Source organism: Bubalus kerabau, chromosome 1, assembly GCF_029407905.1.
Source record: "Bubalus kerabau isolate K-KA32 ecotype Philippines breed swamp buffalo chromosome 1, PCC_UOA_SB_1v2, whole genome shotgun sequence".
NCBI lineage: Eukaryota > Metazoa > Chordata > Mammalia > Artiodactyla > Bovidae > Bubalus > Bubalus kerabau.
Window position 1 is genome coordinate 114,848,973 of NC_073624.1, and position 17,347 is coordinate 114,866,319.

At 37.2% G+C, this 17,347-nt stretch overlaps 1 protein-coding gene across 4 annotated transcripts in view; it reads right to left on the bottom strand.

Annotated features, from left to right (window-relative positions):
• The window catches only part of NAV3 (neuron navigator 3), an 899,190-nt gene that overhangs the window by 246,787 nt on the left and 635,056 nt on the right, over nt 1-17,347 (bottom strand). For all 4 annotated transcript variants that reach the window (XM_055587143.1, XM_055587148.1, XM_055587139.1 and 1 more), the window contains 2 exons: nt 8,195-8,267; nt 4,985-5,168 (listed from right to left, as the gene is read on the bottom strand). In XM_055587143.1, the coding sequence (XP_055443118.1) occupies nt 4,985-5,168; nt 8,195-8,267 (257 nt within the window). The remainder of the gene's footprint in view (nt 1-4,984; nt 5,169-8,194; nt 8,268-17,347) is intronic.

Here is a 17,347-nt window from a genome sequence, read left to right on the forward strand (position 1 = left end):
CAAGTTCATCTAAACAGCAACTGGACACATTCTTGACTTTCTCCTACAAAATGAAAAGCAGAAGGGACAAATGATCCTCTGCGAGGATCATAATCTCCCAAATTCCCAAAATAGCTCTTAGTTTAGTTCAGAAAGACTTGTTATCACTGCCTCTAATACTCTATCACCTATATAATTTCTTAGCTACATTTTCACATGCATTTCGTTTCTTTCTCACATGTTTCATGAAAGACCAAAAAGGAATATAGTCAGGGATCAGTGAGGATGAGGCGAATAATTTCATGCATCCAGATAAGGTCTGATGATGGTTCCACTACATACCACTCTGAAACTATCTATAGTTCAAATCATGACCACCTAAGAATCCAAAATACATTTATCTTTAATATAGTATTTTTATAAATATACACAATTTCCATTTTAAATGACCTACCATTGCAACTTTAAATGTTAGACAGTCTTCCTTCTTAAAATTAGAAGCAGCTATAATAGATTCATTCATTTTTACCTTAAATCACTTCAGAAATCATTACTAAGCACCTCCTGTGTATAATGTTTAATCCCTCAAAAAGTATTAAAACATAAAAACACTACTCTCAGGGCTTACGATCTAGAGGGGAGGAAGTAGCAATAATAAACAATGACTATAATAAATATGTTTTAGGTTAGAGAGTGATTAGGGCTATGGAAAGGAAGGGAAAGTACAGCAACCAGGATGGATGGGCAGCCTGTAGTGTTAACAGAGTAGTCAAGGTCACCATCAGTGAGAAGGTGACACGGGAGCAGTGAACCTGAAGGAGTGAGACATTCAGCCAAGTGACTCTCGGAGGAAGAGCACTCTTGCAAAGGAATCAGACACAGCGTGTTTCCTAAGTGGGGAGCAAGCCAAGGCTATTTGATGCCATGTCACGGCTCTGAGCGGAAAAGTGACATCTGCCAGGTGTGTTCAGTGAGTTTTAGATTCTGACCCAATGAACCCCCAGAACAACCTCATGATATTAGTGCCATTGCCCTTTTAGCAAACGGGAACCTGAAGCACACAGAGGTTAGGTAAGTTGCCCACAGTCACACAACTAGAAAGAGGTGGAACTGGGATCCAGGTGCAGGCAGATTCTAGAGGTGAGCTCTCAACAAGAAGATCTGTCCTGAACAGGACACACACAGGCACCTGTGCCCACATCTACGTGCACAGCACACAACCACAAACACACACTCAACAGGAGAGAGGAAGCTGAGAAGTCGGAGGAGGAGAGTTTGCCACCCCCACTCTATTTCTCTTGGTTCACATTTGATTTTCTGTCTTGTATATTTTACTTGTTAACCTTTAGATCAAAATGTCTATTTGAATGAAAAATGTTCAAATGGAAACATTCAGTGTTATGCTCAAAAGAGCAAAACAAATTAGCAATTCTTAGTGAATAAAATAAATGTTGTGGAAATCTAGGCAGCTATGCCAGTTTATTTAATAAACAAAGTGAACAAAACAAAAACTTTCTCATGAAACAAGGTGCACTAAAATCCTTTCAGGTCTACCAAGAAAAATACAAGAACATTTTCTGGCTAAATACCTAGAATAATATAGGAACCAGTCATTTAAACCATTCACTTGGAAAGAGCTTTGAAATCAATAGAAAATCTTCATAAATCATGATTTATGACTCACATCTCAAGCAAACAAAGAGAAATGGGTCCCTGGGATTTTTTTTCACATTTATCACCTTGGTTCTATAGTATGGAGACTTAAACCTTTCCTATGTATACTGTCAATATAGGTTTTGAAAATGCTTAAATATGTTATCACATTTCAGTTCACTTAAATTATAATCATATACTATTTCACTATATCAACCTTTAGCAATATTTAAGTAATATTTTAGCAACCTTTAAGCAATATTTCTGTCTCTGTACAACATTGTAAACTCTAATTCCTTTGGCAAATTTTACTCATTAGTGAATGATTAATAAAGAAAAATTACAGTTTCACCAAAAAAAAACTGAATGTACTAAAAGGCCATGGAATGATAAGGCATATTTGTTTTTACTCAATACTGCAAATGTGCTTCTGTTCTTTAAGCTTGTCTTAGCATTTTGTGATGTGTGAAACTGTGCAGGGATCAAAGTGAAAAATATGATCTATAGTGTAAGTTCTTTGAAATTCCTTAAGAATGGAAAAGGAGAAAAATAAAACATACACTTTATTATTAACTTTTGAGGGGTGATTGATAGAAACATCTAGATTGCTTATCAAGCCCGCTGCTGCTGCTAAGTCACTTCAGTCGTGTCTGACTCTGTGCAAGCCCATAGACAGCAGCCCACCAGGCTCCTCCATCCCTGGGATTCTCCAGGCAAGAACACTGGAGTGGGTTGCCATTTCCTTCTCCAATGCATGAAAGTGAAAAGTAAAAGTGAAGTCACTCAGTCATGTCCGACTCTTAGTGACCCCATGGACTGCAGCCCATCAGACTCCTCCATCCATGGGATTTTCCAGCTAAGAGTACTGGAGTGGGGTGCCATTGCCTTCTCCGTTATCAAGCCCACACAAATGGAAATAAGTATTAATATCTGAAATAGAGCATTCTCCAAAACATATAATAAATTCTGTTGAAATGAAGACTTTGAGCTCCTCTTTATCATGACCCTAACTAAGCACTACATTTAGTACAGTAAGTACTCTGATTTGTTAAATTACCAATCCAAAAAGTAATTAAATCCAATTTATCAAAAGAAAAAAGTCAGGGTTCCCAGGTCGCACTCATGGTAAAGAACTCCCCTGCTATCCCAGAATTAAAGGACACTAGTGAAAAGAATGGGCTTCCCAATGCTTTTTATAACCTTTCACTGAAAAAAAATAAGATAGCTCTCTCCAAGACGCTGTAAAATGACCATGCCTATTCTATATATAGTTCTATATTTTAAAATATTATGCAGCTTAATAATATCCATGCATATCTAACAAGAAGAGAAAAAAAATCTCCCCCAAAGGGTTATAACCACTGAGAAGTCTGGGGCAAGAAACCCTAATGACAGATACAGAAGTAGAGTGAGGAAAAGAAGTGACAAATGATGGCTCATCTCATTTCCAGAGTCAACATTCTTTGCACAATACCATTTTAGTTCCTGTATTTTTCTAGCTACTATTCTTGCTTCTTGTCTATTCAAATGGCTTAAACCAAACTCTAAGAAATATTATTTCTGGCAGGTCTCAAAATCTAGATCTGCTTCTATCAACCACCACCCCCCAATTTAATAAGTCATATGTTTTATTCTTCTCCTCTATTCTTAAGGAAATCCAAAGAACTTATACTATAGATCTTTTTTTTTTTTCACTTTGATTCCTGAACAGTTTCACACAACAGCACAAAATGCCAAGACAAGTTTAAAAAAGCAGAAGCACATTTGCATTTTTGAGTACAAACAAACATTCCCTTATCACTCCATGGCCTTTGTAGTACATCCCAAATTTTTTGGTGAAACTATAATTTTTCTTTATTAATAATTCACGAATGAGAAAAATTTGCCAAAAGAAGTAGAGTTTACATGGTTGTACAGAGACAGAAATATTGCTTAATGTGAAGCAAGGGGTGGTTGACAGATGAAAGAGGAGATTTCTGAACTGTTGAGTATCTGACAATAAGTGGGAAGTGGTTTGTGAACATATTTTGGAGTTTTATATTAGTTTTTTCAGTCAGTACTAATTGCCAAAAACAGACTACAGGCAAACTGTGTTATTAGGTTTTAGGTCTGGCTTCTAAGATGGAAAAAGTTAAATATTTACATATATTTGATACATGTGTATATTTTAGAAGATGGTAAAGAGTATTTTTGTATTGGACATTCTCTCTCCTTAAGAAAAACAATCACAGCTATGTATGAGATAGAACTAACAAGCTGATAACCCACACACTGATCAGAAACAAACGATTTGCATGAAACCTGTTAATCTTGTTCAGTGATCATTTTTTGACGTGCCAACTTAGCTAGGTTTATTTAGTCCCACTCAGCACCAATCTGGGTCTTTCTGTGAAAGCATTTTGTGGATGTGGTCTAAATCCATAGCATTTGACTTTAAGTAAAGGAGATTATCCTAGATTATCACTAGGATAGTAGGCCCAATTCACTCCTTGAAAGGTCTTAAAAGCAGGAGTGCAGCCTCCCTGAGAGATGAAATTCCACCTGTTTATAGCAGTTTTGGCTCATGCTCACAGTGTCAACCTGTCCTCTCTGTTGGGCTGCCGTTTGGCTTCACATTCGCCTTGCCAGCCACACAATCACGTGAATCAATTCTTTACAATGAATCTGTTAACGCTATTTTTTTTTTTTCACTGATTCTGCTTCTCTGCCTGAATCATGACTGATGTAATTCCAAACTGAAAAAAGCAGTGATGAAAGAGTAAAGGATGTTGTAGTGGTTTGTCAGCACTCGATCCTGGCTGTGTCTACATGTACCCACAGACTCAAGTAAGACAAACATAACCTGTGTATATAAATACACACATACAATCTCACATCAAAACAGCATGTTCCCAAACACTCAAACTCCTGTGTTTAACAGGCCTAAACTTTTTGACAGATGTAATGATTTAACCAATCTGAAGCATCAACAAAAGAAAACTCTACAACTGGAGACCAGGACTCCAAAAGTACATTCTGAATAAGAAGAAAGTAACTGTGACAGGCAGCTTACAAGAAAGACACTTCACACATTTCGATACAAACCACGATCACCTTTAAAAACAAACACAAATGTTGTACCTAAAAAGTGACAAATGTTGGTTGTCCAAGCAAAAGAGGTTTTGAATTCTATAACATTAGTCAAATAATCGCATCACATTGATACAACTACATAAATATGGTGACCAAACTCACACACCAAAACTTATAAAAACAAACTGCCAGCATCCCACCCTGGCTGTGTCTACATGCTCCCACAGACCCCCATCGATGTAAATTCATTTGAAACACATCCCCCGCTCCCCTCGCTTACCTGGACTGCATGTCTTGCTGGGTTTTGGCCTGGCTGGCTTCTGCTTGAGGGGAGGCGTGGGTGGCCCGCTGCTGAAGCTCCAGCAGGGACTGGTAATACTGCTGCTGGTGGTGCTGCTGCTGCTTGTAGCGAGACAGACTGAAAAACAGCCCTAGGATGGCTTTTAAGTTTCCATTTCTTATTTCTGTATCAAGCGGAAAATAGAAAAACAGTATCATATAAAATTATTTTTTTTAACAAAAGAAATTCTAGAAGCAGTTTGCAAATTGCTTCCAATAGACTCTTAATAGACTAAATCTTTGAAGACAGAAATAAAACTTGGTTTTCTCAGTCACACATTAAAGTAAGTCTGGTTTTCTAAAACATGCTAACAGTTTTACATAGTTTGGAAATTCCAGAGAGAGAACAAAGCTTACTCAAGGGATGCTCTTTGCTGACCCTGAACTAAAGTTTTTCTCGAGTTAGCTTCTTCATGCAAATGGATAGGCGCTCTGTTTTGTTTTCCTCATTTGATTTATCATTCTGTTTCTCTCTCAAATGGGCTTCCCAGGTGGGTCAGTGGTAAAGAATCTGCCTGCCAATGCAAGAGATTTAGGAGACACAGGTTCAATCCCTGGGTCAGGAAGATCTCCTGGAGCAGGAAATGGCAATCCACTCCAGTATTCTTGCTTGGGACATCCCCTGGACAGAGGAGTCTGGCGGGCTACAGTTCATTGGGGTCTCAAAAGAGTCTGACATGACTGAGCACACACACACACACACACACACACACACACATTTTCCCTCACAAATGCACATACCTGTTATCAGCGGAGGGATGCCTATGAGCTAGAGAAAGAAAGCTCAGTGGTCTGCATTATAAATACTGATGCTATATCCTGCTGCTGCTGCTAAGTCGCTTCAGTTGTGTCTGACCCTGTGCAACCCCATAGACAGTAGCCCACCAGGCTCCTCTGTCCCTGGGATTCTCCAGGCAAGAACACTGGAGTGGGTTGCCATTTCCTTCTCCAATGCATGAGAGTGAAAAGTGAAAATGAAGTCGCTTAGTCGTGTCCAACTCTTAGTGACCCCATGGACTTTAGCCTACCAGGCTCCTCCATCCATGGGATTTTCCAGGCAAGAGTACTGGAGTGGGGTGCCATTTCCTTCTCCACTGATGCTGTATGGGTGTACCTCATAATAACTGTTAGCAGTATTCTAAATCACCCACCAACCGATTTATTAAAAAACTATGTATTTGTCCTCCAAAGAGCAGATGGCACCATAGTTATCCACTTTAATGTTCCAATTCTTTTATTTTTAATTCACATTACATACTAAGAAATGATTAAGATCACTTTATGCATGGCTTTAGATGCATGCTTATCATGCATGCATAATCGTGTAAGTAGAATAAGCATAATAGAATAAGTAGAATTTCTAGTTCTAAACACTTGAGGCTCCTGTGTAAGTTTTTCTAACATAGAAGAAAAAAATCAAATGTACAAAGTAGGCCATAACACGAGCTAGTTTTTTTCTTCTGGAGTTATAATTTTAGAATTAGAAAAAGAGAGGCCACTAAAGCTGGATATAATGCTATGCAACCTATAATCATACTTTAAATGAAACTTGCCATTGGCAATAAAATATATCCTCTTGTGAGGTCAAGGTTTTATGCCTCCTTTTCAGAATTTAGAAACATTAATAAAACTACTGAAATTTCTTGCTCTCTGATGGTTTATAATGTCACACACACACTATGCAATGGAATTATTCATATAAAATAAGGCTGAGTTATTATAACCCCCAACCTTCCTCACAGGGGCCATAAGTATAGGCTTGATCAATATAAAGCTATACAGTGAGAAAGTATAAATTTTCTTGGGTGAACCTGCAAGTATTAATTTTCTCCTGTGAATCTTATTGAAAGATATTCTTTAAACTTGTTTTATTAGTATTCATGTTTAATAAATACAGAAAAGCATTTTGACTATTCATATATTTTTAGGAGATAAATAAAAAGCAACAGGCTTATGTTAATAAAAGATGTCATGTTAAAAGGAAGAGACATAAAACCAACAAATAGTAACATTTCTCACCTACTTTTAACCTCTTAGTAAGTAAAGTATCATCCTGGAGAATTTTCTCAAATATTATTCTAAGTAATAGAACCATGAGTTGGGTTTGAACCTAAGTTTTGGCCTTTAAGTATATAATTTAATATTAAATATCATGACATAAACATATAAAGGATAGAAGAAATTAAAAATAAAATTTAAACAGTGCAGAAAAATTGAGAAAAGTAAATAATTCTAGTTCATGCTCATAATATTTCAGAAGTCACACAATTCCTATTTTTCCAATGGCAGTAAAACTTGTAGAACTTAGACCTATCTAGTATTTATACTATCTGTGGGGGTCGGGAAGGCTTTGCAGAGTAAATTGACTGTAGTAGAAACATTAAGTAACAAAAATTGCCAAAAGGGATTAATATAATATGATTAAAATTCTAATTTAAAAAATGCTTGTTGCTGATATAGATCTCAAAGGAACTGATATGTCGTAATGTTAGCAATTGTTTTTGTTACTATTACTACTTGAAAATTTTGAAAAGGTTTCCTAAAAATATATGTTGAAGAAAAAGAATGCAGGAAAAAAGTGACAGATTTAGTTGTCTTTTTCCTGTTTTCTGTATTTCAATGTCAGTAATGATCTTTTAAACTTTTAAAAATGCTAAGGTCTTTACAAAGAACAGTTACTAATACTAATTATTTAAGAATTCCTGAGGACTTGATTAAACTTACCAAATATTTAGACTTGGACTGCTAACTTGATCAAATTATAGAATTGTTATTGATAAAACAATATTTAAGCATTAATTACACCATTTAACTGTATTTCTGTCCTATTACCCAGCATTATCTATCCATCCATTTACTTAATATTCTAAAAGTACTACTTAATCGTTATAAAACATAAAGATACTTTGTTAATATGCCCCCCTTCCATATACTCAGTAATGTAAAGAACAACTTTGACAAAATCTGGAACATAGCTACATAATGAAAGCATACATTAATAACCACAGAACTTATGTTTCTATTATTTTGGAAACTTTACTAATTTCCTTTTATATATTAAGGGCCTATGTACTCTCATTTGACATTTCTAGTGTTATCAAAAGTCTTTTCAAACACAGATGCCATTTGTGACAATTATGCTTTTTCTTACCTTCAGCAGATAGACCTTGAACATTTACTCCTCTGGCTGCTAGAAAACTAAGGCAGACATCAACATTTTCAATCTGCAACATGAAAAGCAGTGAAAAAGTAACTTAGAAGATTATTTTTAAGTACATAAATGAGCTAGAATGAAGCCAGAGAGAAAGATAAAGAAAGAATGAATACTTTACATTCATTTCATACTAGAGATCTTTAACTGGACTATAACTAGAATAATTTTGGCTAATTGCAGGATGAATATAAAGACTGCATTGTCTGATTTGGTACTTACAAACAATTCATAGAGGCCTGATCAAGAATGGCATTCTTACAGATTAGCAACCCACCTAACTTAACATAAAACCAGACCGGTTTTGTGCTTCACAAGTAAGTCTCTGAAGCATCCAAACAGGAGATGCTTAGAATACTAGAATGTGGGTAACTGAGATTCGAATAGTAACAGTCAGTAAGTATGCCAAAAGACAAATAAGATGGAAAAGGGGTTGATACACATGAAAGAAATGAAGCATATTTTCATTCTAAATCATAGAATTCTTTTAAAAACTGTATTTGCTGTTGTTGAAAAACAAAACAAAACAGGAAATTAATGTGTGATATGGTGTTACTAACTAAAGTACAGATTTGGTTCAAATTTACCAAAATTTTATGCTAGTGTCCATGCTTTGTTTTTATACATTATTCAAGATTCCACATTGTATTTAGTTGCAATAAGCCAGCTTCAGCTGCATGCAACAAATTCTGGTAAATTCTCTTTTCATTTGTATTTCATTATCAATATTTTCTAATTTTCCTTGCTATGCCTCCTTAGATACACCCATCATGTAAAAGTGGACATTTAATTTTCAAATACATGAGGTTTTTAAAGGATCTTTGGTATTAATTTCTCATCTTGACAGCAATTTCTTTTAAATGCTTTCATCTCAGCAATCACCCTCTGTGTTTTTTCAGGCTTCTGACTTTACTGAGACTTTCAATGGCTAAGTCAAAGATCTCTCTTGGTAAATGTCACATTGCACTTGAAAATATGTGGGTTATTTTCAAATATCTTTTGATATTGATTTTTAACATAATTCCACAATGATAAGAGAACAGACTCTGTATGATTTCAATACCTTTAGACTGTGAAATTTTACACCTTGTTTTATGTCCCTGGTGTGTTCCAGTGTCTCCAAGTTTATAGTCTATGGGAACGTGAATAGAACTTTGCAACCTACTGTTGTGTGAAAATTGTATAAATCTTAATTATATTAAACTGGTTCATGGTGCTTTTCAGGTCTACTATACCCTTCTACTTTTCTGTATATTCATTCTATTAATTTTGAGAGCTTGATATTGAAATTCCAACAAAAATCTTAATTTATCCACTTAAAATAATTTTATTATAAAATGGGACTATATGACTTTGTTCTATATTTTCTAAGTGTTGTCTTACTTTCATAATTTAGAAATAAAAATAGAAAAACTATATTTGTATTCCCATAGTTCAGTAATTCTCTGATTAAATACAGACATCACCTTTGTACTTTAAAAGAGTAATGCCACTGCTTTTAAATAGTCCATTTCAGCACAATAACCAGTGAGTGATTAACCATTTGGGGTGAGAACCAAAAAGAAACAGATTAATTTATGTTAATTCATGAGTTGATTTCAGTATTAGTCATATACTAAAGTCTTAGTTAAATAACTAAGACTTTTTAAAAGAGTGTAGGAAAACTAGAAAGTTACAGTTCTTTATGAGTCATCTCCATGGGTTTTTTGGTATTCCATAAATCTTGAAATTCTAAAGTAAATAAGGTTTAAAGTTAATACTTGGCAAGGTACTGTTCTCTGTCTTATTAAATTCTCATCAAAAGCTATGTATGAGGACATATGAAGTTCTGCCAATGTCTTCTCTAGCTAAGCTTCATAGGAAGGTCAAAATGTCTTTTAAAGAAAATAAAAAGAAAAAATACATTCCAGACTTTGTCTTTATAAAATGGACAACTGTTTACATTTCTTTTTAAATGTAATTTTGTGCAAAATTAAAGCAATAATATCCAGTGAGAGGTTTTTTGCTTTAAAATGATTGCAGCCAAGGTATACACATTTGCTTTGAGGAAAAAAAAAGTTTTATATTAATTCATTTCAAAATAAGTTTTACTGAAAGAATTATAAAGTTGAAGACACTAAATATTACATGACCAAGTGGACCTTCTTGTTCTACCTGTTTACATTGACATATGCAAAAACCCTATAGTTCTGGAACCTACTTTGAATTCTTTCCTTTCTTCACACTGCATTTTGTTATTAGAAAATGAGATAACATAAAGAAGGAAAGAATATCTTTGCCTTTGTGAGCTTTGTGAGTTTGTAATACAGCTGAAGAGAACGAAAAAAGATTCATAAATCAGCATAACACAAGGCATAATATTCCAAAAGAGAATTATAAAGAACAGTGTGGCAGTGAAGAGAATGGATTTATCAGCTTTCACTACGGAAGAAGTATCATTTGGACACACAGGATAAGTCTGATTTTGATAAGTTTGGGCAAGCTTCAGAAGGAGGAGCAGGCATGCCCATAAGAGCTACCCAGAGCAATACAGTTGCTCACAAGGACATCTGAAAACAGACCGTGCCAGCCTTTCCTCTCTGCAGTCATGCTTACAGAGTAAATCTGGCCTGGAACTGAAAAGGCTCCAATACCCACTGGGATCCTAAAACCACTGCAATATAAAAGCTAAATAACTGTAAACCAGATAGCAGGCATAATACTTAAAAGACTTGAGTTTTCTCTGCAGACACAATGCATACTGGTTAGGGCATGTCTGTAGGTACTGCTGTTATGAATCATACACAGAAAATATGTAGAAGAATATAAACCAAATGTAACTTTCATTCTCTCTGGATGAGAGAGAATAAACTTTTATTCTTTTGTGACTCGTGCTATTTTAAATTAATGATTCTTCCCATTTTTCAAGATAAACAAGTATTGCTAATGTCATTGTATAAATTAAATTTTGTTTCAACCAAAAAAATAAATAAGATGGCTCAGTTTGAGCAAACTCCTATCATATGGCAAAATTCAAATGATTATATAGATTTCAGCCAAAGATTTTATTATAACTCTTTAAAATATAAACACTTAGAAAATTAAAGTAAAATGCAATAATGTTTTTGCATTGGTTAAAACTGTTAAGATGTTTGTTTTCATTCATTCACATAATGATTATTTATTCATTGAGACATGTCCAAGACCTTAAATACATATATAATCTCATAGGAGATGATTCCAATGTAATGCAATGAATGTTATAGAGAAACACACTGCTAAACAGTCTATTCATAATCAGAGGTAAGAGACTAGGAAATTAATTAGCAACTAAGATTATCTATCATGGTTACAAAGATCTCTTCTTCTAAAGTTACCATCAGATCAGTCACTCAGTCATGTCCGACTCTTTGCGACCCCATGAATTGCACCACGCCAGGTCTCCCTGTCCATCACCAACTCCCGGAGTTCACTCAAACTCACGTCCATCGAGTCAGTGATGCCATCCAGCCATCTCATCCTCTGTCGTCCCCTTCTCCTCCTGCCCTCAATCCCTCCCAGCAGCAGAGTCTTTTCCAATGAGTCAACCCTTTGCATGAGGTGGCCAAAGTACTGGAGTTTCAGCTTTAACATCATTCCTTCCAAAGAAATCCCAGGGCTGTCTCCTTCAGAATGGACTGGTTGGATCTCCTTGCAGTCCAAGGGACTCTCAAGAGTCTTCTCCAACACCACAGTTCAAAAGCATCAATTCTTCGGCGCTCAGCCTTCTTCACAGTCCAACACTCACATCCATACATGACCACAGGAAAAACCATAGCCTTGACTAGACAAACCTTTGTTGGCAAAGTAATGTCTCTGCTTTTGTATATGCTGTCTAGGTTGGTCATAACTTTCCTTCCAAGGAGTAAGCGTCTTTTAATTTCATGGCTGCAGTCACCATCTGCAGTGATTTTGGAGCCCAGAAAAATAAAGTCTGACACTGTTTCCACTGTTTCCCCATCTATTTCCCATGAAGTGATGGGACCAGATGCCATGATCTTCATTTTCTGAATGTTGAGCTTTAAGCCAACTTTTTCACTCTCCACTTTCACTTTCATCAAGAGGCTTTTGAGTTCCTCTTCACTTTCTGCCATAAGGGTGGTGTCATCTGCATATCTGAGGTGATTGATATTTCTCCCGGCAATCATGATTCCAGCTTGTGTTTCTTCCAGTCCAGCATTTCTCATGATGTACTCTGCAGAGAAGTTAAATAAGCAGGGTGACAATATACAGCCTTGACGTACACCTTTCCCTATTTGGAACCAGTCTGTTGTTCCATGTCTAGTTCTAACTGTTGCTTCCTGACCTGCATACAAATTTCTCAAGAGGCAGATCAGGTGGTCTGGGATTCCCATCTCTTTCATAATTTCCCACAGTTTATCGTGATCCACACAGTCAAAGGCTTTGGCATAGTCAATAAAGCAGAAATAGATGTTTTTATGGAACTCTCTTGCTTTTTCCATGATCCAGCGGATGTTGACAATTTGATCTCTGGTTCCTCTGCCTTTTCTAAAACCAGCTTGAACACCAGGAAGTTCACAGTTCACATATTGCTGAAGCCTGGCTTGGAGAATTTTGAGCACGACTTTACTAGTGTGTGAGATGAGTGCAATTGTGCAGTAGTTTGAGCATTCTTGGGCATTGCCTTTCTTTGGGATTAGAATGAAAACTGACCTTTTCCAGTCCTGTGGCCACTGCTGAGTTTTCCAAATTTGCTGGCATAGTGAGTGCAGCACTTTCACAGCATCATCTTTCAGGATTTGAAATAGCTCCACTGGAATTCCATCACCTCCACTAGCTTTGTTCATAGTGATGCTTTCTAAGGCCCACTTGACTTCACATTTCAGGATGTCTGGCTCTAGGTCAGTGATCACACCATCGTGATTATCTGGGTCATGAAGATCTTTTTTGTACAGTTCTTCTGTGTATTCTTACCATCCCTTTTTAATATCTTCTGCTTCTGTTAGGTCCATACCATTTTGTCCTTTATCGAGCCCATCTTTGCCTGAAATATTCCTGTGGTATCTCTGATTTTCTTGAAGAAATCTCTAAGTCTTTCCCATTCTGTTGTTTTCCTCTATTTCTTTGCATTGATCGCTGAAGAAGGCTTTCTTATCTCTTCTTGCTATTCTTTGGAACTCTGCATTCACATGTTTATATCTTTCCTTTTCTCCTTTGCTTTTCACTTCTGTTTTTTTCACAGCTATTTGTAAGGCCTCCCCAGACAGCCATTTTGCTTCTTTGCATTTCTTTTCCATGGGGATGGTCTTGATCACTGTCTCCTGTACAATGTCATGATCCTCATTCCATAGTTCATCAGGCATTCTATCTATCAGATCTAGGCCCTTAAATCTATTTCTCACTTCCACTGTATAATCATAAGGGATTTGATTTAGGTCATACCTGAATGGTCTAGTGGTGTTCCTTACTGTCTTCAATTTAAGTCTGAATTTGGCAATAAGGAGTTCATGATCTGAGCCACAGTCAGCTCCTGGTCTTGTTTTTGCTGACTGTATAGAGCTTCTCCATCTTTGGCCGCAAAGAATATAATTAATCTGATTTCGGTGTTGACTATCTGGTGATGTCCATGTGTAGAGTTTTCTCTTGTGTTGTTGGAAGAGGGTGGTTGTTATGACCAGTGCATTTTCTTGGCAAAACTCTATTAGTCTTTGCCCTGCTTCATTCTGTATTCCAAGGCCAAATTTACCAAAGTTACCATAAGTATAACATTTTTTCCAGGGGTAAGTGTTGATCAGCTATTAAATTAAGATGCTCAAGGTTACACAGAGAGAATATATCAAAACCAGAGTCTGTGTCATTAACTTCACACACACACACACACACACACACACACACACACACATATATTTCTGCTTCAAGAGAAGCCTGAACTAGTCCCTGAAAGGTTAGGAAGGGTTAACCAAATAACAGTATGTGGGGTCAAGGAAGGTACAATATGTGAACTCTTGAGGGGTGAGAAACACCTTAAGTTAAAGGACTTGCAAGGAATTCAGAGGAATATTAAGAGTTGAACCCTACTTAAAGCTTTTCCCACAACTTCTTTGTTATCAATGTGAAATAGACCTCTCTGGTGGCCTTCAAAAGGTTTTAAGAAACTGTGTCAGAGGAGTGTTCAGGAACAAGGGACTCCAAGATCAAGAATCTTGAGATCTGGTAAATCTAATGGCAGAAGATGAATCCATAGAGATAAACAGGCGCTGGATGTGTAACATCTTCCACACCTTGCTAGTGGCTGGGCTTGATCTTAAGGCTCAGGACGGTAATAGTGCATTTGAAGCAAAAGAAATAAATTTTCAGTGTTGCATGGAAGTTATCCTTTTTTTTTTTTTTATGATCACACAGTATATACATAGGTTTATAGATAGAATTTAATAAACGTTTCACAAATCAATTTCTACCCATACTATCTGCCATGTGCTTTAATTTTTAAAAGTCCATTTTAATGGGTTTAATTTTAATATGTCATTTGTAAAATATTAACTTCACAACAGGCTGCATTGTGAGGAACCTCATACTACATGTGAAGCACAGAAGCAGGGGACATGGGTTAGAAGCCACTTCTTTCTCCATCACTCAAAATCCCAGCACAGGAAGGGAATTCATACACATTAAGCATGTATATTATTTACTCCAAATGCAAAATCCTTATCATTTTCACGATAGAGGCTGGAAAATTTGATATTCTGATCATTCAATAAAGCCTTAGAAATGACATATTTTTATACTGCTACTGTTACTGCTAAGTCACTTCATTCGTGTCCGACTCTGTGTGACCCCATAGATGGCAGCCCACCAGGCTCCCCCGTCCCTGGGATTCTCCAGGCAAGAACACTGGAGTGGGTTGCCATTTCCCTCTCCAATGCATGAAAGTGAAAAGTGAAAGTGAAGTCTCTCAGTCGTGTCCGACTCTTAGCGACCCCATGGACTGCAACCCATCAGACTCCTCCATCCATGGGATTTTCCAGGCAAGAGTACTGGAGTGGGGTGCCATTGCCTTCTCTGGCGTTCTCTTGCCTTCTCTTGCCTTCTCTACTTTTTATAAGTTTATACAATTGAGTACACAGCAGAAGCAGAATTCAAACTCATCCCCATCAGTCTTCAATGAAATAACAATTATTACCACACTATGCTTCCTACCACTGTAACTGAGGCATTCTGAGTTAAGTCAGTTCCAGCTTTTGACTCAAGCTCTCTACATGATTAACAGACAGCTAGGTAGGATACAGTTCTGGCACAAGATAGGTGCTGCAGAACAAGGTGGTTGAATGTAAGGATGAAATTGTTCAGTGAGAGAGTATGGGCTTTCCTGGTGGCTCAGATTGTAAAGAATATGCCTGCAATGCAGGAGACCTAGGTTTGATTCCTGGGTTGGGAGGAAATGACAACCGACTCCGACTCCAGTATTCTTGCCTGGAGAATCCCATGGACAGAGGAGCCTGGCAGGCTATGATCCACAGGGTCTCAAAGAATCAGACCCAATGACTGACTAACAAACAAGCACATAAAGAGCATGTAAAATCTATGTGCTCCATACAGAGTCTAAGTTTATAAGGTTTAAGTGATTCCAAATTATTTCACAACTATCCAATGCTTTTTATATTCTGGTAGATGAACATATAGAATGATTGATGTGGCCACAAGCCAAGGAATGCTGGCAGTTACCAGCAGCTGGAACAAACAAGGAATAGATTCCCCCCACAGCCCCTGGAGGGAGCACAGGACGGCTGAAGGCTTGATTTTGGCCGTGGGATACTGATGTTATGTGGATCATAACAAACTGTGGAAAATTCTTAAAGAGATGGGAATACCAGACCACCTGACCTGCCTCCTGGGAAATCTGTATGCAGGTCAAGAAGCAACTGTTAGAGCTGGACATGGAACATCAGACTGGTTCCAAATCGGGAAAGGAGTATGTCAAGGCTGTATACTGTCACCCTACTTATTTAATTTATATGCAGATTACATCATGTGAAATGCCGGGCTAGATGGAGCACAAACTGGAATCAAGATTGCCGGGAGAAATATCAATAACCTCAGATATGCAGATGACACCACCCTTATGGCAGAAAGCGAAGAACTAAAGAGCCTCTTGATGAAAGTGAAAGAGGAGAGTGAAAAAGTTGGCTTAAAACTTAACATTCAGAAAACTAAGATCATGGCATTTGGTCCCATCACTTCATGGCAAACAGATGGAGAAACAATGGAAACAGTGACAAACTTTATTTTGGGAGGTTCCAAAATCACTGCAGATGGTGACAGCAGCCATGAAATTAAAAGACTCTTGCTCATTGGAAGAAAAGCTATGACCAAATTAGACAGCATATTAAAAAGCAGAGACATTACTTTAACAACAAAGAGCCATCTAGTCAAAGCTGTGCTGTCTGCAATAATCATGTATGGATGTGAGAGTTGGACTATAAAGAAAGCTGAGCACCAAAGAATTGATACTTTTGAACTGTGGTGTTGGAGAAGACTGTTGAGAGTTCCTTGGACTGCAAAGAGATTCAACCAGTCAGTCCTAAAGCAAATCAGTCCTGAATAGTCATTGGAAGGACTGATGCTGAAGCTGAAACTCCAATACTTTGGCCACCTGATGTGAAGAACTGACTCATTGGAAAAGCCCTGATGCTGAGAAAGATTGAAGGTGGGAGGGGAAGGGGATAAGAGAGGATGAGATGGTTGGATGGCATCACCAACTCAATGGACATGAGTTTGAGTAAGCTCTGGGAGTTGGTGATGGACAGAGAAGCCTAGCATGCTGCAGTCCATGGGGTCGCAAAGAGTTGGTCATGGCTGAGCGACTGAACTGACTGACTGAGTACTGATTTCAGATTTCTTGCATCCAGACAAGTGAGAGATTAAAGTTCTACTGTTTGAAGCCACATTTGTGATAATTTGTTACAGCAAGCACAAGAAACTAACACAATTATCTACTTAGCAGAGCAGCAGGGCAAGGATGAGTCTTTAGCACATAAGGGTGAGTTGGGGTCTGTGAGCATGCAGATCTCTAGGCCTTGTCCTCTGAGGATTGATTTGCTAATCTATGGGGAGTGC